At 43.0% G+C, this 25,756-nt stretch overlaps 1 protein-coding gene across 3 annotated transcripts; it reads right to left on the bottom strand.

Moving 5' to 3' along the window:
• Nucleotides 1-262: 262 nt before the first annotated feature.
• Nucleotides 263-25,288, bottom strand: ZNF133 (zinc finger protein 133). 3 transcript variants are annotated; one of them, XM_030310155.1, is made up of 6 exons: nucleotides 24,971-25,288; nucleotides 23,610-23,681; nucleotides 12,040-12,117; nucleotides 4,703-4,829; nucleotides 4,468-4,563; nucleotides 263-2,184 (listed from the first exon to the last, which is right to left on the bottom strand). In XM_030310155.1, exons 3-6 carry the CDS (start codon nucleotides 12,070-12,072, stop codon nucleotides 440-442), a joined length of 2,001 nt encoding a protein of 666 aa, XP_030166015.1. In that variant the 5' UTR covers nucleotides 12,073-12,117; nucleotides 23,610-23,681; nucleotides 24,971-25,288; the 3' UTR covers nucleotides 263-439. The 3 variants fall into 3 exon arrangements, with proteins under 3 accessions (XP_030166015.1, XP_030166014.1, XP_030166016.1); XM_030310154.1 differs by having other exon boundaries at nucleotides 263-2,187; nucleotides 24,971-25,287; XM_030310156.1 differs by lacking the exon at nucleotides 12,040-12,117 and having other exon boundaries at nucleotides 263-2,187; nucleotides 24,971-25,287.
• Between the last annotated feature and the right edge of the window lie 468 nt (nucleotides 25,289-25,756).

The raw sequence follows: 25,756 nt of genomic DNA, 5'->3' as shown, positions 1-25,756 counted from the left end.
GGAGGGGGATGAAACATAAAAGACTCATAAATACGGAGAACTAACAGAGGGTTACTGGAGGGAGTGGGGAATGGGCTAAATGGGTAAGGGGCCCTAAGGAATCTACTCCTGAAATCACTGTTGCACTATATGCTAACTAACTTGGATGTAAATTTAAAAAACAAAAAACAAAAAATGAGTGGACTTCGGAGTCCAAGGTATCTGCACCACTCCTTATTCCCTATCTTTACAGATGAGTGAATGAGGTGAGCAGTCAAGGTCACAGATTTGTAAAGAAGCAATGTTTATTAGAACAAAAGGCCACAAAACATGAAGACTTAGTGTGGAGAAAGTGAACTGAGTCAAATGTCCTTTGACCGCTTACGGAACGCATTTCTCTACTTCAATTCAAGGAAGTGTAACAATCTTGATTACTTAGTCCTCCTCACCATCCGCACTTTCAAAGAGAGTGTAAGAGGTCGGGAGACTGTCCGGAACAGGCCTCAGAGTCAGGCGTGAGTGGCGGTTTGTAGTGGACAGATTTCGTCCTCCTGTGTCTGCTGAGGTGGGACTTCTGGCTGAAGCCTTGGCCGCACATCTTGCACACATAAGGCTTCTCCCCCTGGTGTGTCATCTGATGTAAGACGAGGTGTGACTTCTGGATAAAGCCCTGGCCACACTCTCTGCACATGCAAGGCTTCTCTTCTGAATGTACCCGTTTATGTGTGATTAAAGCTGACTTGTTGCTAAAGCCTAGTCCACACTGCCTGCACATGTACGGCTTCTCCCTCGAGTGTTTCCTCTTGTGCCTGATGAGACCTGCCTGGTGACCGAAGCCTCGCCCACACTCCCTGCACACGTACGGCTTTTCCCCTGAGTGTGTCCTCTGGTGTGCAACGAGGTTTGACTTCTGGCTGAAGCCTCGCCCGCACTCCTCACACACCATGGGCTTTTCCCCGGAGTGTGTCCTCTGGTGTCTGATGAGATTTGACTGCTGGCTGAAGCCTCGCCCACAATCCTTGCACACGATGGGCTTATCCCCTGAGTGTATGTTCTGGTGTCTGTTGAGGTGTGACTTCAGACTAAAGCCGCGCCCACACACCCCGCACACATAGGGCTTCTCCCCGGTGTGTGTCCGCCTGTGTGAGATGAGGGTTGAATTCTGGCTAAAGCTGTGTCCACACACTCCACACACGTAAGGCTTCTCTTTGGAGTGTGTCCTCTGGTGGTTGACAAGGGTCGTCCTCTGCCTAAAGCAGCGCCCGCACTCCTTGCAGGCGTAAGGTTTCTCCCCCGAGTGTGTTCTCTGGTGTGAGATGAGGTTCGACCGGTCACTGAAGCCCAGCCCACAATCACTGCACACAATGGTCTTCTCCTCTAAGTGTGTCCTCTGGTGTCTCACGACAGCAGACTTCTGGCTAAAGCCTTTCCCACACTCCCGGCACACGTAGGGCTTCTCCCCTGAGTGTGTCCTCCGGTGTATGATGAGGTTTGACTTCTGACTGAAGCCTCGCCCGCACTCACTGCACATATAAGGCTTTTCGCCCGAGTGAGTCCTCTCGTGTATGATAAGTGTTGACTTCCGGTTAAATCCTCGGCCACACTCCCTGCACACAATAGGTTTCTCCCCCGAGTGGGCCTTCTGGTGTCTGGCAAGACTCTTCTTCAGACTGAAGCCCTTCTCACACACCCCACACACGTACGGCTTCTCCCCGGAGTGAATCCTCTGGTGACTGAGCAGGTTTGTCATCTTGCTGAAGCCCAGTCCACACTCTCTACAGTTGACCGTCCCAAATCCCAAGACTTCTATCCTCTTCAACAGTCTGTCCGCTTCCTCAGGGTTCCCCGCTGGAGCGGGGCTGGACTTGATTTCCACCCCTTTGATGCCGCTCCTAGAGCTCACTGGCTGCCTCTGGGGTGCCCTGGAGAACGTTCCCGAAGTCCTTTTCTTTGTCTTGCCAAACAGAGGCTTGGGGCCTTCTCTCTCTTGGCCTTCTGCTTTATCACTCCAGGAATCTCGATCAGAGGCTGGTTGCTGCTGCTTCTGGTCCCCTGGGCAGGGGTCCCCTGGCTCTACAGGAGTTTCTGCACACAAGCACGTAAAGACCCAGGGGGGATGGTTACACAGCATGTGTTGCATGTGGAACTTCTGACTGGAAAAATCCGAAGGGCAGAAAGGACACAGGTGGAGTTCCGGCTTTGGTTCTGCTGCAGAGAGAGAAGTTGGAGTCAGAATTGAGACTCAGTGAGGCAGCCTGAGCAATTCTGCCTAGTCTGACGGGGAGACTTGATTCCCTGTTCTTCAAAATGCTTACAACTTGAGCGCTACCTGGTCAAGACTTCCTTTAAATCACCTACTTTTCCAGGCTCAGAAAACCCACATCCTGGGGTGCCTGGATGGCTCAATCAGTTAAGTGTCTGACTTTGGCTCTGGTCATGATCTCACGGTTCATGAATTCAAGCCCTACATCGGGCTCTCTGCTGTCAGCACAGAGCCTGCTTTGGATCCTCTGTCTCCCTCTCTCTCTGCCCCTCCCCTTCTCTTGCACGTGAGCTCTCTCTCAAAAAGCAAAAAACAAAAAACAGAAGAAAACCTGCTACTCAGCCTCTTCTATGTGGCCAGCTATAAAATAGCACAGGTGGTTTTGGCTCTTTAATTTTTTATTAAAATTTTTTTTTCTTTTTGGGGCACCTGGGTGGCTCAGTTGGTTGAGCGTCTGACTTTGGCTCGGGTCGTGATCTTGCAGCTCATGAGTTCGAGCCCCACGTCGGGCTCTGTGCTGACAGCTCGGAGCCTGGAGCCTGCTTCGGATTCTGTGTCTCATTCTCTCTCTGCCCCTTCCCGGCTCATGCTCTGTCTCTGTCTCTCAAAAATGAATTGGGGCGCCTGGGTGGCTCAGTCGGTTAAGTGGCCGACTTCGGCTCAGGTCATGATCTCGCGGTCCATGAGTTCAAGCCCCGCGTCGGGCTCTGTGCTGACAGCTCAGAGCCTGGAGCCTGTTTCAGATTCTGTGTCTCCCTCTTTCTCTGACCCTCCCCCGTTCATGCTCTGTCTCTGTCTCAAAAATAAATAAACGTTAAAAAAATAAAAAAAAAAAATGAATAAAGGTTAAAAAAAATTAACATAAATAAATAAAACATTTTTTCTTTTTAAGTTTATTTTTTTTGGTAATCTCCACACCCAACATGGGGCTTGAACTCACAACCCTGAGATCAAGAGTCATGTGTTCCTCTGACCAAGCCAGCCAGGCACCCCTCAGCTCTTTAAATGGGGCCAATAGGTAACAGTCTTTCCCTGCTATTACAATTACCTTCTAACAACCACCCACACGACATAAACTGTGTCCACAAGTATTTTCTCTGAGAGAGATCTAACCAGAGGACCCATATGTAAATGTCATGTCTTTCCCTATTTCCCCATGAGGACAAAGGGACAGATGGAGAGAGTGGTCATTCAGGTTGGAGAGCCCCTAGTATAGGAAGCAGCATAAAAACGGTTCAAGAATTGTGCGTGAGATGCCTGGAGGTCCCCCAGTCACTAAAAAAATTTATTAGAGGATGACTTTGTGCCAGAATTTCTACAAGGTTTTCAGCAATGGACAACACGAACACAGTCTAGTCCCCCACTGACTTAAAGATGTTCCCTCCTGGTGCCCCTGACCAGTTGAAGCCCTGTTAATTTTCAAAATTAATCTAAATTAAAATTTTCCCAGACATCAATATAGATTTCTTCTTCTAGCACCTCACGTATAGAAGATGTTAACATTGACTGTAATTGTTTCATCAAAGCTGGTTCTAGTCATCTGAATGCAACAAATAACCAAACAATTTGAGAAACCAGGTATTGATTGTACTAGACCAACCTGAACACAATTTTCCTTGATCAATGAACCGAACTTTAAAAACCAACTGTATATACATTTATATTCCAGTGTTCTATCCTATACAGAATGTTACTGTATTTGGAAATGGGGCTTGTTACTTAGTTTTTTCTAAAAATTTTTTTAAAGTTTATTTATTTATTTTGAGAGAAAGAGAGAATGCGCGTGAGAGCGCACAAGTGGGGGAGGGGCAGAGAGGAGAGACAGAATCCCAAGCAGACTCCACACCATCAACACAGAGCCCGACGTGGGGCTCGAACTCACAAATTGTGAGGTCATGACCTGAGCTGAGATCAAGAGTTGGACGCTTAACCAACTGTACCACCCAAGCGCCCTGGAAATGGGGCCTTTAAAGAGGTAATTAAGGTTAAAGGGGGTCACAAGGGTAGAGGCCTGATCCAATGTGTCCTTACAAGAGGAGGAAGACACAGCCCTGCACTTGGGCGAGGATGAAGGTCTGGAGGGGAGGCCTCGCCCAGCAATGCAAACAACATTCAGGAGTCAGGAGAACGGCTGCCCTCTCCAGCACCTGAGTGATGCCTCCTTTCTCCCACCCCCTGAGCCACCTGAAGCCCTGTGCTCCATTTGCCCAGTCTTCCCCACTCACCTGGACAGGTGGCTGGTGAGCATTTTCTCTCCTCTCTCCAGGTTTCCTTCCCTTGCTCCAGCTGTGTGATAAGTTTTGGTTTAGAAACCGGAATTCCTGTTCACAGGAAAAGAAAACAAGGTGGCTGTAGGTTAATGGCTTCAAGGCCCAACTCAGAAAGTGAGATGGCTACTTCAAGCATAGCCTAAAATGCCCAGCAGCAAGAAGGTGAGTCCTCAGAGATTCCAGGGCTTACCCAGTGAGACCAGGTTGCTGTAGTTTTCCAGCATCACCTCCCTGTACAGGGATCTCTGAGCAGGGCTCAGCAGCATCCACTCCTCCTGGCTGAAATCCACAGCCACATCTCTGAATGCCATGTGTGCCTGTAACAGAAAACACAGTCCTGCTCACCGAGGAGCCAGCCTTGCCCATGACTCAGGGTGAAGGGAAGGCAGAGGGTTGCCCTGTGGGAGGCAGGTGAGCTATTAAGATTCTGCCTTTGATTGTGACCCTGATGCCACGTGTTAAACCTCTGTTGCTATCCAGCCAACAACACTTGAGAGTCTACTACGTTCAAGATCTTGGGTGCGCTGTTTGGAGAATATGTGCAAAAAGGGTCCCCAACTTTTAAGAGCTTTAAATCGAGGCAGAAAGAAGAGGAAATAACATATAAAAATTAAATGAAAGTAAAGCATAACAGACTTTTTCAGAATTTAAATGATTAAATAATATCACCAATCATGTTAGTATTGACACATCTGAATGACTAAAGTTTATACAATTCAATAGTGGCACAGGCTAAACTGTAACTCAGTCCTATCCCTAAATCCCATGGTCTCTTGGCTTCCTTGGATCTGAGAGGCACAAGTGGGTCCTGGTGAAGTGCATGGGGTTGAATGTACTACTTGGGTTTGGGGTTCACTTCTGAGGTCAACAAGTGAAATGTAGACAATACTACATTAAATTTACAGCCCCACACTGTGGATGCTCCAGGTGGACCTTCTTGGCCACTCGACCTACAAATTCATCTCTACATTTGTTCTCATTCCCCTGCCCAGTTTTACTCATCTCCTTAACACTATTTAAAAATGGAGGACACAGATATCAGGAAAGGTATCCTGAGGCAGCCCCAGGAACTTATCTTAAAGGATGGGTAGGAGTCAAGAGGAGAGGGAAGTGCTAGGTATTCCAGATGAAGCATATGGGGAGCAGAGAAGAAGACACTGTGAGCAAAGGAAGGAAGGAAGCCACAACGTGGACAGGGAAGACAACCCGGGAGGAATAAAAGGTAGAATACAGAATAGGTGGAGTGTAGCAGTCTGTAGAATTTTTCATTTTTACTGTAAAATATACATAACAAATATTTTACTATAGCTACCATGTTAAATGTACATTTCAGTAGCATTAAGTGTACAACCATCACCACTCTCCGTCTCTAGAACTTGTTCATCATCCCATGCCGAAACTGTCACCATGAAAGAATAACTCCCTCCTCCTCTCAAACCCTGGTAACCACCATTTAGTTCCTATCTCTATGTATGTGGTTATTCTCCATACTACAAATAAGTGGAATCACACAATATTTGTCCTTTTGTGTCTGGCTAATTTCAAGGTTCATTCATGCGGAAGCACAAACTCAGAATTTCCTCCCTTTTCAAGACTAAAAAAATACTCAATTTTATGTAAATACTGTTCATCTACTGATGGACATTTGGTTTGTATTCACTTTTTAACCACTATCAATAATACTACCTTGCAAATTGGTATCTAATGACCTGCTTTCAATTCCCTGGGGTATATACCCAGAAGTGAAATTACAAGAGCAAATGGTAATGTCATGTTCACTTTTTTCAGGAACCAGTTTTCCACAGCAACTACATCACTTTACATCCCTACCCAGCAATGCAGATGTGTTTTAATTTCTCCACATCCTCACCAACACTTGCTGCTTTTTTTTGATGACAGCCATCTAATGGGTGCAAAGTGGTACCTCATTGTGGACTTAATTTGCATCTCCCTAACGACTGGTGATGATAAGCATCTTTGCATGTGCTTATTTGCCATTTGTATAACTTCTTTGCAAAGTATCTTCAAGTTCTTGGTCCGTGCTTGAATTGGGGTGTTTGTATTTTCATTGTTGTTGGGTTACAGTTCTTTATATATTCTGAATATTAATCACTTATAAGTGATTTGCAAATATATTTGCACAGAAATTTTAAATTTTGATGATCAACTTATCTGTTTTATTTCTTTTGTTGCCCGGATTTTTTGTGTAATGTCCAAGAAATCATCACTAAATCCAGTTTCATGAAGGTTTTCCCTTTTTTCCAAAGAGTTTCATAGTTTTAGTTCTTATCTTTTAGGTCTTTGCTCCATTTTGAGTTCATCTTTGTATATGGAGTGAGGTGATGGTCCAACTATATTCTTTTGCATGTAGGTATACTGTTTCCCCAGCAATATTTACTAAATAAGATTGTCCTTTCCACATTGAATGGTCTTGGTACTCTTGTCCAAAATCATTTGACCATATACATAAGGTTTATTTCTGGGCTCTCTGTTCTATTCCATTAGTCCATAATTCTGTTTTTATCCCAGTACCACACAGCTTGGATGACTGTAGCTTTATAGTAAACTTTGAAATCAAGAAGTGTAAGCCCTGCATGTTTGTTCCTTTTCAAGACTGTTTTGGTTATTCAGAGTCCCTTGAAATTTCATATGAATTTTAAGATGAACGTTTCTATTTCTGGGAAAAAAAAAAAAGTCATTGGGATTTTGGTAGCGATTGCACTGAATCAACTTGGGTCCTATTGTCATCTTAGCAATATTAAAATTTCCATTCATTAACTTGGTGTCTTTCCATTTCTTTAATTATTTCAGCAAGGTTTTGTACCTTTCAATGTACAAATCTTTCACCTCCTTGCTTAAGCTAATTTTTAAGTATTTTATTCTTTTTGATGCTATTAAGTTTTTCTTAATTCCCTTTTCGGATTGTTCATTGTTAGTGTTGTAAAAATGCAGCTGATTTTTGTGTGTTAATTTTGTTTCCTGCTATTTTGTTGAATTTGTGTATTAGTTCTAACAGGTTTTTGTGTGTCATTTGCAAACATAATTTTACTTCTTCCTTTCTGATTTAGATTTCTTCCTTCCTTCCTCCCTCCCTTCCTTCCTTCCTTTCTTTCTTTCAACTTTTCTTGCCTACTTACTCTGGCTAGAACTTCCAATACTGTGTTCAACAGAAGTGGCAGAAGTGAGCTTATTTGTCATATTTAATCTTACAGAAAAAGCTTTTAGTCTTCCACCATGGAGTATGATAGCTGTGAATTTTCCACATATGGCCTTTATTATGTTCAGGTAGTTTCCTTCTATTCCTAGTTTATTGAGTATTTTAATCATAAAAGAGTGCTGGATTTTGTCAAATACTTTCTGCATCAGTTGAGATGATCTTGAGGTTTTTGCCTTTCATCTGTTAATGTGGTATATTTGCTGATGTTTATATGTTGAAGCATCCTAGCATTCTAGGACTAAATCCCACTTGGTCAGTGGAATTCTTTTAATATGGTGTCTAATTCTATACAGCAACATAGAATTCTTTTACTAACATAGAAAAGCATGTAATTCTTTTAATATGCTGAATTTGGTTTGCTAGAATTATGTTGAGAATTTTTGCACCAGTATTCATAAGGGATTATTGGCCTGTAGTTTCCTTTATTGTCTTTTTCTGGCTTTGGTACCACAGCGATGCTCACAGAATTAGCTAGGTAGTGTTCCTTCTTTGTTTTTGGGGGGAAATGTTTGAGAATTGTTTTTCTTTAAATGTATGGTAGAATTCACCTGTGAAGGTATCATGTCCAGGGCTGTTCTTTGTTGGGAGCTTTTGATTACTGATTCAATCCCCTTACTATTCTATTAAGGAATTTTATTTCTTAATGATTCTGTCCTGAAGTTATTCTGTTTCTAAGAAGCTGTCCATTTTAGCTAGGCGGTCCAGTTTGTTGGGGCACTATAGTTCATAACAGTCTCGCATAATCCTCATTTCCACAGAATCAGTAGTAATGCCCCACTTTTGTTTCTGATTTTAGCAATCTGAGCCCATTTGTTTTCTCAATCGAGCTAGCTAAAAGTTTTCAGTTTTGGTAAACTTTTTGAAGAACCAATTTTTTTGTTTTATTGATTTTCTATATTTAACTCTGTTCTTATCTTTATTATTTCTTTCCATCTGCTACCTTGGGTTTAGTTTGTTCTTTTTCTAGACTCTTAAGTTGTAAAACTACATTGTTTCCTGACAATCTTTTTCCTTTTCAATATACATATTGTAGCTATAAATTTCCCTCGTAGCACTTCTTTTGCTGTATCCCATAAGTTTTGGTATGCTGTATTTTGTTTTTATTTGTTTATAAATATTTTTTAATGTTTATTTCTTTTGAGAGAGGGAGAGAGAAAATCCCAAGCAGGATCCATGCTGCCAGCACAGAGCCCAACACAGGCCTCAATCCCATGAGCCATGAGATCATGAGCTCAGCTGAAATCAAGAGTTGGATGCTCAACCGACTAAGCCACCCAGACGCCTGTGTTTGTAAGTATTTTCTAATTTCCACTGTGATTTCTTCTTTGGTCCACTGGTTGTTCAGGAGTGTGTTGTTTAATTTCCACAAATATGTGAACTGTCCATTTTCCTTCTGTTATTGGTTCCTAACTTCATCCCACTGCGAGAGAAGATACACAGATCTTTTAAATAAATCTATTGAGACTTAACTTGTTGTGTAACATATGGTCTATCCTGGAGAATGTCCCAGGTCCCAGGGGTACTTTGTTGTCAAGCAGGGTGTTCTGTATAGGTCTGTTAGTTCTGGTTAGTTTATTGTGTTCTTCAAGTCCTCTGTTTCCTTACTTCTGTCTGGTTGCTCTATTCATTGTTGAGGGTGGGGTATTGAAGCCTCCAACTATTGCTGTAGAACTGTCGATATCACCTTTTAATTCTATCAACTTTTGCTTCATGTATTTTGAGGGTCTGTTATTAGGTAGGTAAGTATGCAGAATTTTTATATCCACTTACTGCACTGAACTTTTTATTAATGTATAATGTCTTACCTTTGTAATCTTGTTTGGCTGAAAAATCTATTTTTCTCATACTGGTATAGCCACCTCTATTCTCTCTTGGTCATTATTTGCATGGAGTATCATTTGCTATCCTTTTGCTTTCAATGTATTTGTGTCTTTGAATCTAAAGCAAGTCTCTTATAGACAGTGTATAGTTGGATCATAGTTTTATTGTTGTTGTTGTTATACATTGTGCAAAATCCTGTGTTTTGACTGGAGGGTTTAATACGTTTACATACTATGTAACTTCTGATAAGAAGGGACTTCTGCCATTTTGCTATTTGTTTTCAACATGAGTTGTAGCTTTTCTGAACATCATTTCCTGCATTACTGTCTTGTTATTTAGTTGATTTTAGTACATTAAATTCCCCTCTTATTTCCTTTAGTGTACATTCTATATCTATTTTCATTATAGTTATCACAGTGATTAAATTTAACATCCTAAAGTTGTAAGACCCTAATCTGAATTGATATCAGTTTAACTTCAATACACAATTCTTCTCTCATATAGCTCCATCTTCACCTCCTGTCGTTATTTTTTTTTTTTTAATTTTTTTTTTCAACGTTTATTTATTTTTGGGACAGAGAGAGACAGAGCATGAACGAGGGAGGGGCAGAGAGAGAGGGAGACACAGAATCAGAAACAGGCTCCAGGCTCTGAGCCATCAGCCCAGAGCCTGACGCGGGGCTCGAACTCACGCACCGCGAGATCGTGACCTGGCTGAAGTCGGACGCTTAACCGACTGCGCCACCCAGGCGCCCCTCCTGTCGTTATTAAAGTCATAAAATTACACCTGTATGCATCATGTGTCCAAAAATATAGACTCACAATTGCGTTTTTTGCTAAGGCATTAGTCTCTTAAATCATGCAGAAAAGAAAAAGTGTAGTAAACCAAAGTGACAATAACACTAGCTTATATAAGTGCAGATTTATTTATTTTTACTGTAGAACTATTTCTTCATATAGCATCAAGTAACTGTCTAGTATCCTCATACTGCAACCTGAAAGACTCCCATTAGCATTTCTTGCAAGGCAAGTCTAGTGGCTGAAAACTGTATCACCTCTTATTTTTCTGGGAATGACTTCTCCCTTACTTTTGAAGGACAGTTTTGCTGGATATAGAATTCCTGGTTGACAGTTTTTTTTTCTTTCAGAACTGAATATATCAACCCATTGTCTTCTGGCTTCAAAAGTTACTGATTAGAAATCTGCTGATTTTAGAGCACAGTTTGTATGTGACACACTGCTTCTCTCTTGCTGCTTTCAAGATTTTCTGTTGCCTTTGGCTCTCAAGGGTTTGATTACATTGTATTGTGGTGTGGTATTGTGGTATTGATAGCTTATCCTACCTGGAATTTGTTGAGCTTCTTAGTTCCTTTTTAAGTTTTCTCTTTATTGATATTTCCATTTTGTCCTAACATAATTCTCTTGACTTTTCCACATCTTCCTTTAGCCCAGAGAATCTTTAAGACAGCTCTTTTAAAGTCTTTGTCTAGTAAGTCCACCATCTGGCCTTTATCAGGGAGTTTCTATTGATTTATTTGTTTCCTTTGAATGGACTGTACTGTCCTGTTTCTTTGTATGCCTCGTGATTTTGTGTGTGTGTAAAACTGGATATCTGAATCTTTTAATATGGCCGCTTTAGAACTCAGATTCTTCAGTATTTTCTGGATTTTAAAACTGCTGTATGCCATCTGCACTGAGATTCAGCCTAAGGTGTAAACTTAGGGTTTCCTCAGGTCTTTCTTATGCTTTTCTGATCCTGTGCTTTTCCATAGGCATGCATGGTAACTTTCTAAATAACCTGTATGTGCAGTTCTTTTGGATGTTCTAGTCTTAAAATGTCTGGCTCCCAAAAGGGGAAAAAGGGAAAAAATAAAGGGGAAAAAAAAACCCTGCCAGGATCTAGTTCTTTAAATACCCTACTTCAGTCAGAAGGAGTTGTAACAATGGTGCCCATTTATGTAATCAGAAGCAGCAATCAGAGCACGGGTCCTCGATATTTGGAGGACAAGGTCCTTACTGTCCACCCTGGCTTCCACAAGCTGTCAAACTGCTCCAGGTACACATGCATGGATTTCTGCCATGGGGATGGGGGTGGGTGATGGTTACTGCACTAAGAGCTGAAACTGATTGTTCCAAGCCTTCCTTTGGACGCTGCAAGCATTCAACTAGACTCCAGAGTTCCAAAATATTACATTAAACAGATTCTGGGTGCTTCCTACCTCATCATTTTCCCTGATGTCACTCTCAGCTTGTAAAAGTTTTAAAGCTGAAGAAAGGAATACAGACTCTATCCTGCCGTATAGAACTGTGTGTTGTTCAGAGTTAGCCACTTGGTGAATGACTTAAGTCATGGGTTGAACAGGTTTCAGGTAAGGTAAATCATACCTCCAGGACTAATGCTAGATTCTGCCAGGTATCATCAAGGCAGTCAGGATAAGAGAATGTGTCCATCCTGAAACAGCCAGTATGGAAATACAGAAAACACTCACCATTACCCTGGCTTTCCGGGACCCTGTGGCCATTTTTCCTGGTATCCCTAAAGAAGGATGATATCTCAGAAGGCAGATCTGGGTAAGGAAAACAGAAATGAAAGGGTGTCAGGTGGAAATGCTCTCCCCAACAGTGAGGCAGGGCCTCACTTGGGGGAAGGGAGAAGGGGGAAGCGTGGCATGATGGGGAATGTAACAGTCTGATTCCCTATCAGGGCCCTGGAAAAAGGTCCAGGGAGCCAAGCCTTCAGCAGGGTCAGTTCCAAACTCTCCTGATCACAACAAATTAAATGTAAAAGGAAATTTCTGAAGCCATTTATTTGGCAGTAGGTGATATTAAATGCAGTATTATGAATTTGAAGAGTTGTGAAAATGGTATTCTGGTTGTTTTTCCAAAGAAATACATATTAAAGTATTTATGGATGAAAATGATTAAAAACATTTTAGAAAAAAATGAGACAAAAACAAGAAACAAAGATTGCAACATGGTGATGGCTGTTAAAGCTGAGGCTTTATTATAATATTCTTGCTTCTTTTGAACATGTTTGAAATTCTTCTGTTAATAAAGAGTTATTTTAAAATTCTTAAACACCACCAAAAAAGCTTATGCAATATGGTAAAGCATTAAGAAGTGTTAAATCAAGATGATGTACATAAGGATGGTAATTACGCTACTGTCTCCTTCATTTTTGCGCTTTCTCATTAAAAAGGCAAAAAGTATACAATTTTTCATTGGATAGCCAGGACAGAAAAAAACACAACAACACTGTATTGAGAACAAAATTAGCAAAATCGAAAGCAATACCTGGGGACAGAAACTGGTAAGAATGAAGTATCAATTCTAAAAGAATAAAGTATGACAACTCAAATTAAACTAATAAATATTATGACTTGGATGAAGTGGTCAGGAAAGAAGTAAAATAAAACTGCAAATCACTCATAAGGGAAGTCAGAAGACATTTTTCAACAAATGTATTTTTGTGGTTTAACTTCATTCTATTTAATTATACAGGCAATTAAAATCTGTTACTGTTAGAAAGAATCCAGAGTAGTCTGAAGATTATAAAGGAAAAAGTTCAGTTCTCTTTCTGGACTCTGCCCCAGGCCCACATTCAGGTAACTGCTGTTAACTATTTTATGAGTACTCTTTGATTTGTAATATTGTCTCTTCATTTTCATTCATATTTGGGTACACATGCAAATAATGTTACTTTCCTATAAATAAAAACCATCTGTATAATTCTTTGACTTGTGTGCATTTAATATTTTGGGGTTATGTGTACACCAATACTCACAGACCTAACTCAATTCTTTGATTATTATTACTTTATTAAAATGTTTGTTTATTTTTGAGAGAAAGAGAGAGAGAGAATGTGCAAGCAGGGGAGGCACAGAGAGAGAGGGGAACAGAGGATCTAAAGCAGGGTCTGTGCTGACAGTTGAGATGTGGGGCTCAAACTTGTGAACTGCAAGATCATGACCTGAGCTGAAGTTGGAAGCTCAATAGACTTAGCCACTCAGGTGCCCCTTATTTTTTATGAGAGAGAGAGAGAGAGAGCACGAGTAGGGGAGAGGGGTAGAGGAAGACAGAAAGACAGAATCTTAAGCAGTCTCCACACTCAGCACAAAGGCCAATGTAGGGCTCAATCCAAAGACCCTGGGATCCTGACCTGAGCTGAAAACAAGAGTCAAACACTCAACCGACTAAGCGACCCATGCGCCCCTACTCCACTCTTATTGATAACTCATACTATGTCCGTCAGCAGACCACATTTTCTTTAACAAAGTGTTCCTCTGTCAACTGACAGACTGTAGTGTTATATCACTAGAAAGTTAAAAGCAATACCTTTTTGCAAACTTTTTGCAAACATGTCAGTATTTCTGTATGAGTGCTAAAGGAGTGTAATTACTGGACTTAATACCAAACATATGCTCACACTGCCAAATTGCCCTCCAAAGGCCGACCAATTTACAATCCCAATGACTACACAATAAGTGTGCCCCTTTCCACACTTTTGGTAACACTTGATTCATCCAAGGGATTCTTCAAGTAAGATGATTATAGGAAAACAGTTGTACACATGCAAGAGTTTGAGGAATTCTATAGTCATGAGCTCTTTGTGAGGAATCTACTGGAAGATGAACATTAGACATAATAGGACAGGACAGGGAAAACCAGGTAAAGACCTGATAGTGAGCATTTAATATACATAATTGTAGATCTAGCACTAAATGGTGGGTAAGAGTGGGGAAGAAAAATATATACTAATGGTATAAGGCCTATGTGTCCAGATAAAGTAGAAATGCCACTAAAATGGGAGAAGAGAAAAGGCAATAGGGAAGTAGAAAAAGTTTACTGAATGTTGCATTAGGTAGGAGGTAAAGGAAAAACAAATGAAACCAAAGAATTTCTAAAAACAATGAAAACACTATGGATGTGTGAGATTTATTTAAAACAGTGAGGTGAGGGAAATGTATAGCTTTAGATATTTCAATAAAGACAAGAACATAAATTAATGAACAGAAAAAAAGTATAAAAAGTGAAATCTTAACTTCTTAAAAATTAGTGAAATGAACACAGCTATTTTAGGAAATGAGAAAATATAAATATTCAAAATAAGAAACCACAAAGGGGAAATACTTGACTCCAGTTTTTTGAAGTGTCAATGTACTGGGTTTAAAAAAAACAACCAACTAATTGTTTTCACTTGCCTTCTACTCCAGAAAGTAGGAGAAAAACAAAAACTAAGAAAAGCAGAAGAAAATGTCTTTTTTTTTTTATAAAAAGAACGTAGCATTAGATTCTGATACTGAGGACAGCTTCTATCAAACTAACCCTCTTACTAACAACTATAAACCCTACTCAAAATATAAAAAACAACTATTTGAAGACACTACAACCAGAAGCAGTCAGAAACCAGAAGGGATATGATCCTTGAAAGGAAGGACGCACATGGGGTAAGACCTGTATTTAACTGTCTTTTCATTTAAGGGTGCTCCCCAGTACGTGTGGCACATGGGGAACAGATCAAAAGTCTGTGGCTTCCAGACTTCCTGGAAACTATATGGCATAATCCTAGAAAAGTGGCAGCAACAAAGGATGGAGCCTCAAATCTACACAAGCCCCTCCCACAGTTGGCTGAATACATAAGGCAAGACAACAAAGAGCTAACGTGGATAACAATGGATGGAAGGTCAAATGAGCTGTGCAGGTGTCTGCTACTGTTCACAGGTGAGACTGAGTTCAGAGCTTGAGGCCAATCAAGTAAAAGATTGCTAAATACCTTAGATAACCTTCTACTGAAACACAGGTAATTTACACAAAACATACATCCTGTCAGCATACCTAGACAGAGAATATTCGAACTTCAAATTACTTGTAATAAAAATAAATAAGACATAAAACACTAAACCAGTGAGCTATCTCTTATACTCCCTACACAGAGCCAACGGGGAGCAGAAGAGGAGCTAAGAGGGAAACTACACGAAAGAGAGAAAAGAGGCACTGTGTGGACTTAGTTGAGAGGAAACGACCGCCCAAAAAGAAAAGCTACCATATATGAGAAAATACTGATAGGTTAGAGCACTTATAAAAGGGAAAGGACTTAAAAAGGGTAGGCAGACGGAGCACAGAAGTCTCGGGAAGGTACAGCTCCAGGGGAAAGGGGGATCACAAGCAAGGAAAAGGCACCTCTCGGCAATGTCAAGATAAAGGGAAAAATAAGCAAGGGGGTGGGGGGGAATACAGGGCCTTGCAAAACAGAAGAGAAAGAGGAAGAGGAAGAAGAAGGAGGAGGAGGAGGAGGAGAAGGAAAAGAAGAGGAGGAGGAAGAAGACACAATATCTCCTCCTCCTGCAATCCAGTAAAGAAACCATACTAGCTACACTGACAGAAGAGTTTTCCTGAACTAGAAAATTAGAAACACACTAGATCTTACTTACTAGATTTCTGTCTACAGAAATGCAGATGAGCAGTTCTCTTGTATAGAAAACCAAAACAGAAAATGAGAATCCAAAGTTCAGCTAAAGAAAATTCTACCAAAAACAAGTGACACAGAAATAGCTGTAATAAAACACTCTAAGCTGAGTTCAAGATCCTCAAACATTTGGGCATATGAGAAATCATGTTGAATCAAAAATTCAAATTTGTACCTATGTTATGAAAATGGATAGAATTAAACTTATTGTGATACATTTCCCAGTATATACATGTATCAAATCATTATGTTGTACACCTTAAACTAATGCAATGTTATATGTCAGTTATACTTCAACAAAACTGGAAGCAAAATTTGAAAGCTAAAAACAAAAATGGGCCAAAAAGAAAAGAAACAAACAAAATGAAAGTTGATTGAACTTCAGAAAGAAATGAAACTAAGTTACAAAATACTGAAGAAGAATAGATTGAAATGAAAACAGGATGGGCACTTAAGTGTAGCAGGAAAACCACTTAAGAGAATAAAAATGAAATAAAGAATGGGTCGGAGATAAAGTGGTTGAAATGGAAAACAGACAAAAAAAGGATTATCACCCATATAATTGTAGTTCCTGAAGAAGAAAACAAAAACATACAAACAAAAAAGGAAACAGTATACTTAAAACTATAGTCCAAAGGGCACCTGGGTGGCTCAGTCACTTAAGCATCTGACTTCGGCTCAAGTCACGATCTCATGGTTGGTGGGTTCGAGTCCTGCGGCCGGCTCTGTGCTGACAGCTCAGAGCCTGGAGCCTGCTTGGGATTCTGTGTCTCCTTCTCTGTCTGCCCCTCCCCTGCTCACACTCAGTCTCTCTGTCTCAAAAATAAATAAAACATGAAAAAAAAGTTTTTTTAAGCTATAGCCCAAGAAAACTTCAAAAATAGATGACCTGAATCTAAATATGAAAGGGCCTACTTCTGAGTACCAGAGTTTACTCACAAGCACCAACTTCAAGGTATCTACTGGAAAAATGGTCAGGCTTTTAAGAACAAAACTCCTAAGTGATTCCAAGCAAAAAATTTACCAGACTTCCATCATAATGATCAAAAGCATCATTCAACTGTTGCGCAGTGCTCAGAATGTACAATGGTGCAGCCACTATAGACAACAGTATAGTGGTTGCTCAAAAAATTAAAAATAGAATTACCATGTAATCTACCAATTCCACTTCTGGGAATATCCTAAAAGAATTGGAAGCAGGGACTCAGACAGATATTTGTATACTTATGGTTTGTTTTGTTGCGAGAGAAAGCGTATGTGCACGCACAAGCACGAGTAGGGGAGGGACAGAGAGAGGGGGAAGAGACAGAATCTTAAGCAGGCTCCATGCCCAGTATGGAGTGTGAGGCAGGGCTCAATCTCACAACCTTGAGATCATGATGTGAGCTGAAATCAAGAGTCAGACACTTAACCGACTGAGCCACCTAGGTGCCCTGTACACTTATGTTTATAGCAGTATTCATAATAGCTAAAAACATGGAAACAACCCAAGTGTCCATTAACAGATGAATGGATCAACAAAATATGACAGACACACACATGGATATTAAAAGGAAATTCTTACAAAGGAAGTTTTGACACATGCTACAACATGGATTAAACTTGAAGACATTAGGCTAAGTGAAATAACCTGTTAGAAACAAAAAGAAACATTGTATGATTCCACTTATATGAGGTACCTAGAGTAATCAAATTCACATGGACAGAAAGTTGAAGAGTGGTTGAGAGGGGCTCAGGGTAAGGGTAAATAGGGAATTATTGTTTAATGGGCACAAAGTTCCAGTTTGGAAAGGGAAACAGCGAGGTGAGGGAAATGTATAGCTGGAGATTTTAAACACAGCTAACTTAATCAGGAAAAGAGAAAGCATAACTATTCCAAATAAGAAACAACAACGGGGAGGGGCGCCTGGGTGGCGCAGTCGGTTGAGCGTCCGACTTCAGCCAGGTCACGATCTCGCGGTCCGTGAGTTCGAGCCCCGCGTCGGGCTCTGGGCTGATGGCTCAGAGCCTGGAGCCTGTTTCCGATTCTGTGTCTCCCTCTCTCTCTGCCCCTCCCCCGTTCATGCTCCTTCTCTCTCTGTCCCACAAATAAATAAACGTTGGAAAAAAAAAAAAAAAAAAAAAAAGAAACAACAACGGGGAAATAACTACCAAATCACCAAAACACATTTTTTAAAAGTAATTTAAGAGTATTTTTCAGATCTCCATAAAATAATTGTACACCTAGATGAAGTGCATAACTTCTAAGGAAATATAATTGACCCTAATGGTCACGAGGCAATTCAACAAACTTTCAAACCAGAGTCACCAGTGCTCTAAATACTGTCCGGGAGCACTGAAAAATGAAGGGAACTTCCTTATTCTTTTTATAAAACAACTATAATGTTGACACCTCAACTTGATGGCAGTTCGGAAAATTAAAAATTAGGCACCTGGGTGGCTCAGTCGGTTGAGCATCTATCTGAATTCAGCTCAGGTCATGATCTCATGGTTTGTGAGTTCAAGCCCCACGTCGGACTTGCTGCTGTCAGTGCAGAGCCTGCTTCAGATCCTCTGTCCCCCTCTTTCTCTGCCCCTACCCCACTTGCACTCTCTCAAAAATAAAACAAAACATCAAAAATTTTTATAAAAAAATTAAAAATTAAAGACCATTATCACTTATGAATTTGGAGCAAATTCTAGAAATATCAGCTAAGAGACTCCAACACAACAATAAGAAAATATTTCACCAAGACAAAGTGGGATTCCCAGAAATTCAAGATTGGGTCAATATTAGGAAATCCGTTGCTATAATACACCTTATTAATCAACAGATCTAAGGAGAAAAACCACGTGTTTTATGCATGCTGAAAAATTATTAACAAAACTCAGCACCCATTACTTAAAAAAAAGTAAGTTTTTTCATTACTTAAAAAAAAAAAAAAACTCAAGAATATAAGATTGAAGGATTTTTAAAACTTTTTATTTTGAACTGATTTTAGACTTACAGAGAAGGTACAAAAATATCAGTTCTCATATAACCTTCATCCAGCTTCCTCTAGTGTTAACATCTTAGAAAACCATAGTACAATGATCAAAACCAGGAAATTAGCATTGACACAATACTGTTTAACTAGACCACAGTCCTTAACCAAATTTTGTCAGTTTTTCACTATGTCCTTTTTCTGGTCCAGGATTCAAATGAAGTTCCCACATTGTATTTAGTTGCCATGTATGTTTAATTTTCTCCAATTTGTGACAGTTCCTGTCCTTTCTTGTCTTTCATGAACTTGACAACTTTTGAAGGAATATCTCTCAATTTTGGATTTGTCAGATGTTTTTTCATGATCAGAAGGAGGTTAGTTCATTTTTGGCTAGATTACTTGAGACGTGATGTCATGTCCTTTCAGTGCACTGCATCAAGGGGTTGATGATACTCATATGTCTCATTACTGATGATATTACCTTGATCTTGATCACTTGGTTAAGGCGATGTGCTGGGTTTTTATAATTAATAAGTATTTTGGGAGAGATACTTTGAGATCATACAAATATCCTGTTTCTGTTCAAACTTCCACTCACTAATGTCAGCATGCATCTGTGGGACGTGTCCGCAAGACGTATTACTGTGGTATTTACCAAATGACGATGTTCTAGTTCCCTTTTTGATTCTAAATTCGTTAACTGCTCTGTAAGCAAGAGCTGTCCCTTCTCCCTCATTTTTTTTTAATTTTTTTTATTAAAAAATTTTTTTTTCAACGTTTTATTTATTTTTGGGACAGAGAGAGACAGAGCATGAACGGGGGAGGGGCAGAGAGAGAGAGGGAGACACAGAATCGGAAACAGGCTCCAGGCTCCGAGCCATCAGCCCAGAGCCTGACGCGGGGCTCGAACTCACGGACCATGAGATCGTGACCTGGCTGAAGTCGGACGCTTAACCGACTGCGCCACCCAGGCGCCCCTCCCTCATTTTTAAATTTATTCAATTATTTATATCAGTATGGATTCATATCTTATCCTATGAGTTACAAGAGAATATCATCACTATTTTCTTGCTCAAATTATTCCAGCTTCAAACATCGGGAGCTCTTGCATGTTGGCCTTGTTCCTGTTTTAACCAATAAATGTGGCACAAGTGACACTGTGCCAGTTACTGATTTAGGTCTTAGGAAGGCTGGAGAGCTTATGTTCTAGGGAGGCCCAATATACCATGCAACAAGTTCAACTCCTCTGCCAGAGAGACCATGCAGACGCCCTGATACTACATGGAGAGAGTGAGGCCCAATTGTCCCAGCTGACCCCAGCCTTCTAGTCAACCCATAAAGGGCCAAATATGTGAGGGAACCGTCTTTGAGGTTCCAACCCACACAAGTCCCTGAGAGACTGTGGCCACAGCCAGATCTATAACTCACACAGAGCAGAAGAACCACTAAGCTGATCCCAGTGGATACAAAGACTTGTGAGACATTATAGCATGCTGATTCTTTAAGCCGCTAAGTTTTGGGGGGGTTTGTTCTGCAGCAATCAATAATCAGAACCCTTCCAGACATGCTATGGCATCTTCCTCTTCAACCTACTTAATGACAGTAGCACCTTCCCTCTCGCCCATGTGCCTACTCAGGCACCAGGACTACTTCCCCACTTGCCACATCAAGCCCATTACCTGGGCCAACTGGTTCCATCTCCAAGAACTCTCTCAACCCCTCCCCGCTCCCACTCCAGCTGGGGTAAGACAATGGTCACAGTCTCTCCTGATAGGGTCTGCAGACCCTCTCCCAACATTCCAGTTGGCCTCATCCATTCCTACCAGAATTGGCTCCATATACATATGGCTGGATCGTTCATTCATCAGTAAAATATTTATTAAGCTCCCACTGCACGATAGGCACGATTCAGACATTGGGGATACAAAAGTGAACAAAGGAAAAACCTGCCCTCATTGACACGAAAGTCCAGAGGAGGAAGATGAGCATACTCAATTAATGAATAAAATACACAGGATGCCAGGAAGTGATGAGTGAGGTGAAGACCAATATGGCAGGGAAGGAGCAAAGTAACAGAAGCAGGGTGGGGTTCTGGAATTGTACCTAACAGTTCGACATGGCCTCTCTGACAAGGCAACAGAGTAGAAATCTGAGGGATATGAAGGAGTGACCAAGCGGGTAGCTCTGAAAAGCGACAGTTCACTGTACTTGGTGTGCTGAGCATCACAGGTCAGAGACAGTGCACAGTTAAGGTACAGAGTTCACTGTGGCTGGGGTGCTGCTATGTTTGAGACCGCGTTGGGGAGATAAAGTTCAAGTGTAAACACGGGGCGGGGAGATCAGACTCAGCTTTGCAGGATATTGGTTTTGACTTTGGGATAAGAAGCCATTGGAGGGTTTGAGCAGATGCATGACACAATTTGATTGACATTTTTTTTTTTAATTTTTTTTTTAACATTTATTATTTTGAGACTGAGAGAGACAGAGCATGAACGGGGGAGGGGCAGAGAGAGAGGGAGACACAGAATCGGAAGCAGGCTCCAGGCTCTGGGCCATCAGCCCAGAGCCCTGACACGGGGCTCGAACTCATGGACCGCAAGATCGTGACCTGAGCTGAAGTCGGATGCTCAACCGACTGAGCCACCCAGACGCCCCTTGATTGACATTTTTAAAAACAATTTTATTTTTTTAATTTAAATGTTTATTTCTGAGAGAGAGAGAGAGAGAGAGAGAGAGAGAGAGAGAGAGAGATTGTGTGTGGGGGAGGGGCAGAGAGAGAGGGTGACAGAGGTTCTGAAGCAGGCTCTGCACTGGCAGGAGAGCCCAATGTGGGGCTTGAACTCACAAACTGTGAGATCATGACCTGAGCCAAAGTCGGATGCTTAACCCACTGAGCCACCCAGGTGCCCTGAATGACATTTGAAAAGATTCCTCTGGGGGTGCCTGGGTGGCTCAGTCGGTTAAGCTTCAGACTTCAGCTCAGGTCACGATCTCACGGTCCGTGGGTTCGAGGCCCAGCGTCAGACCTCTGGGCTGATGCTCAGAGCCTGGAGCCTGCTTCCGATTCTGTGTTTCCCTCTCTCTCTGCCCTCCCCAGTTCATGCTCTGTCTCTCTCTGTCTCAAAAATAAATAAACGTTTAAAAAAAAAATTTTGAAAAGATTCCCTGGTTGCCATATTAATATAGTTTAGGGGGACAAGGGGAAGATGCAAAGGGCTCATTCAAGGGCTCTGATCATCCAGGTGAGTGAGGTGAAATGGTGGTCCGGGCCCCAGTGGAAATAGTGGAGATGGAGATAGTTAGAGTCCAGATTATTGCTTAGTGGGGATGGCGTGTAAACGCCAAGAACGAGTCAAGGGTGACTCCAAGGGTTTGAGCCTGAGCAATCTGAAGGAAGGAGATGCCATGTCCCTGCTCCTTATTAGAGCTTATTAAACTCCCTGAAAGAGTGGTCTATACTCCACTTGGGCGGAGCACGTTTGGGAGGTGACCAGAGTTTACTGTCGGACACATTAAGTTTGGGATTCCCAAGAGATACCCAGGAGGAAATTCGAAGTAGACAGCAGGAGACTAGAATTTGGAGAGGAAGGCATGGGTCTAGGCTGAACCTCAAAGATGGCATTTAAGGCCTGGAGAGGAGACGGGGTCACAAGGGAGACAGTATGGCTGGAGAAGATGAAAAGTCCAAGAACCGAACCAGGGCCTTCCACAGTAGGGATCTGGGAGAAGGGAAGCTGGCAAGAGAGAGGAGGAGTGACCTATGAGATAGGAGGAAAACCCGGAAACCAGGAGCAACCAACGTGAAAGGGTATTTTAAGGAAGAGGACGTACGCAACTATGTAAAATGTTGCTGAGAACGGACTATGGCTTTAGCCACAGGGAGAGCATGGGCACCTTGACGACAATGTGTTTCAGTGGGGAGGGCCAAAAAGGCCTCATAGGAACATTTAAGAGATGAAGGAAGGACAGACATGGAGACAGCAAGCAGAGGCAATTCTTTCAAGCTTAGCTCTGACGGGGAGGAAAAACACAGAGCAACAGCTGGAGGGGGAAATCACGTCACTGCTCTGCTCCCTGCTGCCCTCAGATCAAGGCCACACTCACTAACTTGTCATTGAGGACTCATTCCAATAACACCCAACCCACACCTTTCCAATCAGATCTCCCCTGTGAACTTCCTTCCCAGCCAGCAAGAACGACAACTCTGTGCCTTCAAACTGCATCACCTGCTTAGTTTAATTGGGTGCCCAATCCTCCAAGAACTACATCATGATCCAGTGGGACAGGTGGACAGTCACAGTGCAGCCTGGGAGCCCAAGAGTCCTGAGAGTGTCGACTGTTCTGCTGCTGACAAGGACACTGGAAGTACTGCCTGGGGAAATCCGGGAATGTTCTACAGTGGGATGGCATCTGAGCTCAATCAACAGGGTTTATACTGAAGCAGAGAGGCATGGAGAAATCAAAGGGGTCATGAATGAGGGCACAAGGTCTGAAGAAGAGTCCCTGTGAAAACTGTCACCCTGACAATGGGCCTTCTTTCCTGGGGATGGGACATTGTAGGACACAAGATGCAAAGCTGAGCAAAGAAAACCCACTGTGGTTCGCCAAGCAAAAGGTAAAGGGTCCCCACCTGAAGCTGGATTGTCAGGAGCCGGGAGTCCTCTCTTTGCCCACCAGGCAGTCCTCTCTGGGCAGGCAGGGGCTGCGGGGGGCAGAGCAAGAACAAAAAAACGTTCAGAGTTACAGGAAACCCTCATGCTCCAGTAGGGTAGGGCCTCTTCCAACCTTCCTTCCTTTAAGGAGGAATGGACCTATCACAGAAGAAAAGACTGTGCACAGCTTGCTGGGAACACAGCTTGCCCTGACACGCTGCTGACACTGAGCAGGAGCTGATCCTCTCTCACCTTTGTTCTTAGTAAGAATAGTACTTAGTGGGCCCTGAGTATACGAGTATACACCAGAGACTGTTCCAGGCACTGTGAGTTTTACCTTTCTCCTCACCCAGTGAAGTACAATTTATTATCTTCATTTTACAGATGAAAGAATTGAGGCAGAGCAAGGTCAGTCTCTTACCGGAGGTGGCACAGCTATAAAATGACTGAGCCTGGATGAAATCTGGCTGCAGAGGCCATATTCTTAACCAGTCAGGGCAGTGATGGTGAATCTCTGTGGGTTGCAAGGATTCTCAGTGTATCCACGATAAGAATCAAGAATGCTCCTTGGGTGATAAGCACTGAATTTGAGTAATGGGTCTAAGGAGTTCTATCTACTTCTGACTGTTTGAAATTTCTCCATAAAAAGTAAAAATGGAACTTAAAATTCCAAAGCCCGTTCACACCAGAGACGTGGGAATCTGGGATTCCTGTGGACAATGACGATCCTCGGGACCTTTGAAAAACTTGCCCAGTGGACCCTGGCCCGACCTCTTCCTCCAAAGCCGGAACCCAAGGGCGACCAGCCAAATTGAGAGCCTAGCATCGCGCCAAAATGGCCACTCCACACCCAGTGCAACTCGGGCACGTCTGGCCAAGCCAGCCTGCCCATCGTCCCGCCGCGGCAAAGCTGAGGGGTACACCCAAAAAAAGACGATCAGCACCCACCCAAACCCAGACACGTGGCCCCAGGGACGGCTCCCACACCACACCTGGGAAATTATCAGACCCCCAAAGCCTACTTACTAAACTCCCCGCAAACCCGGGGAGTTGTGACACGAGCGACCCCCTCTCCCAATATCGCGATTTCGGCCAAGGCCGAACCTGTCCCCACCCAAAAGAATCCCTGGACGAAAGGCCCAAGCCCAGCACCCACCACCACTGGACTTCGCCGCTGAGCTTCCCCCACGTTCCTCGGAGATGCGCGCCCACACCCCCAAAATAAGACATCCGGGAGAGCACGGCCTGAGCCACGACAGCGTGTCCCCACACTACCTCCTCTCCCCGCCATCTGCACCGACCCCAGCCTCAGCCCAAAGACTAGCCTTTCAGGACCTACCTTTCCGCGCCGGGAAGGGCACAGCTGCGGCAAGGGTCCCACGGGAGCCTTACTCGCCAGCACCACCAAAGAACAAGGGGTCACTCCAGCCACCAGCTGGGGACCTACTTCTGTAGGGCGCCGGGACTACACTCCCCAGCATCCTCGGTGTGGCGCCGGGACCACACTTCCCAAGATGCTCCGCGCAACCAGACGAGGGCTGACATCCCTCGGCTTCCACTGCCCTCCCTGGGAGCCGTTTCTGGGTAATGTGCCCGGTCACTGTGGAGAATGACCACTGTGGCACCTGGATCCCCGGTTTTTTCTTAAATCCGCGTCCGCAAAACATGCTTCCCGGGTGAAGCTTCTCGACCTGCCGTGACCTCCACTCTAACGCCTCGGCCTCAAAGACTACACTTCCCAGTGACCCCTACTGTGACTTCCGCAACCGGTGCCGGCCCGCCTCTCGGTGGGCGGAAATGACGCGTCAAGGGGGAAAGATCGGTTTGCCTTCTGGGATTGGCTGAGGTCGGCGGCGGTTGGGTGAAGCCGCCCTTCTCCAGCGGCGGGGTTGCACACCACGGTCGGGGGCGTTCAGTGAGCGCCCCGCAGGCGTGGTCTCGTCCAGCTCACGTGCCCTTTTAACTCGGTTGAGGCCCATGGAGGGCGGAAGCTGAGAGAGGCAGAGCAGTCTTCCCGAGGTCTCCAGTCCCGAGCGAGGTAGACCTGGATTCTGAGCATAAGCCCTCAAACCGAACAACCCATTTCGGATGCCCGGAGACCTTTTTCTTCTGCTGGAGTCCCCAG

This window comes from Lynx canadensis, chromosome A3 (genome assembly GCF_007474595.2).
Source record: "Lynx canadensis isolate LIC74 chromosome A3, mLynCan4.pri.v2, whole genome shotgun sequence".
NCBI classification, from domain to species: domain Eukaryota; kingdom Metazoa; phylum Chordata; class Mammalia; order Carnivora; family Felidae; genus Lynx; species Lynx canadensis.
Note: the sequence above shows the minus strand (reverse complement) of the source record. Positions and strands in the feature narration are given on the sequence as shown.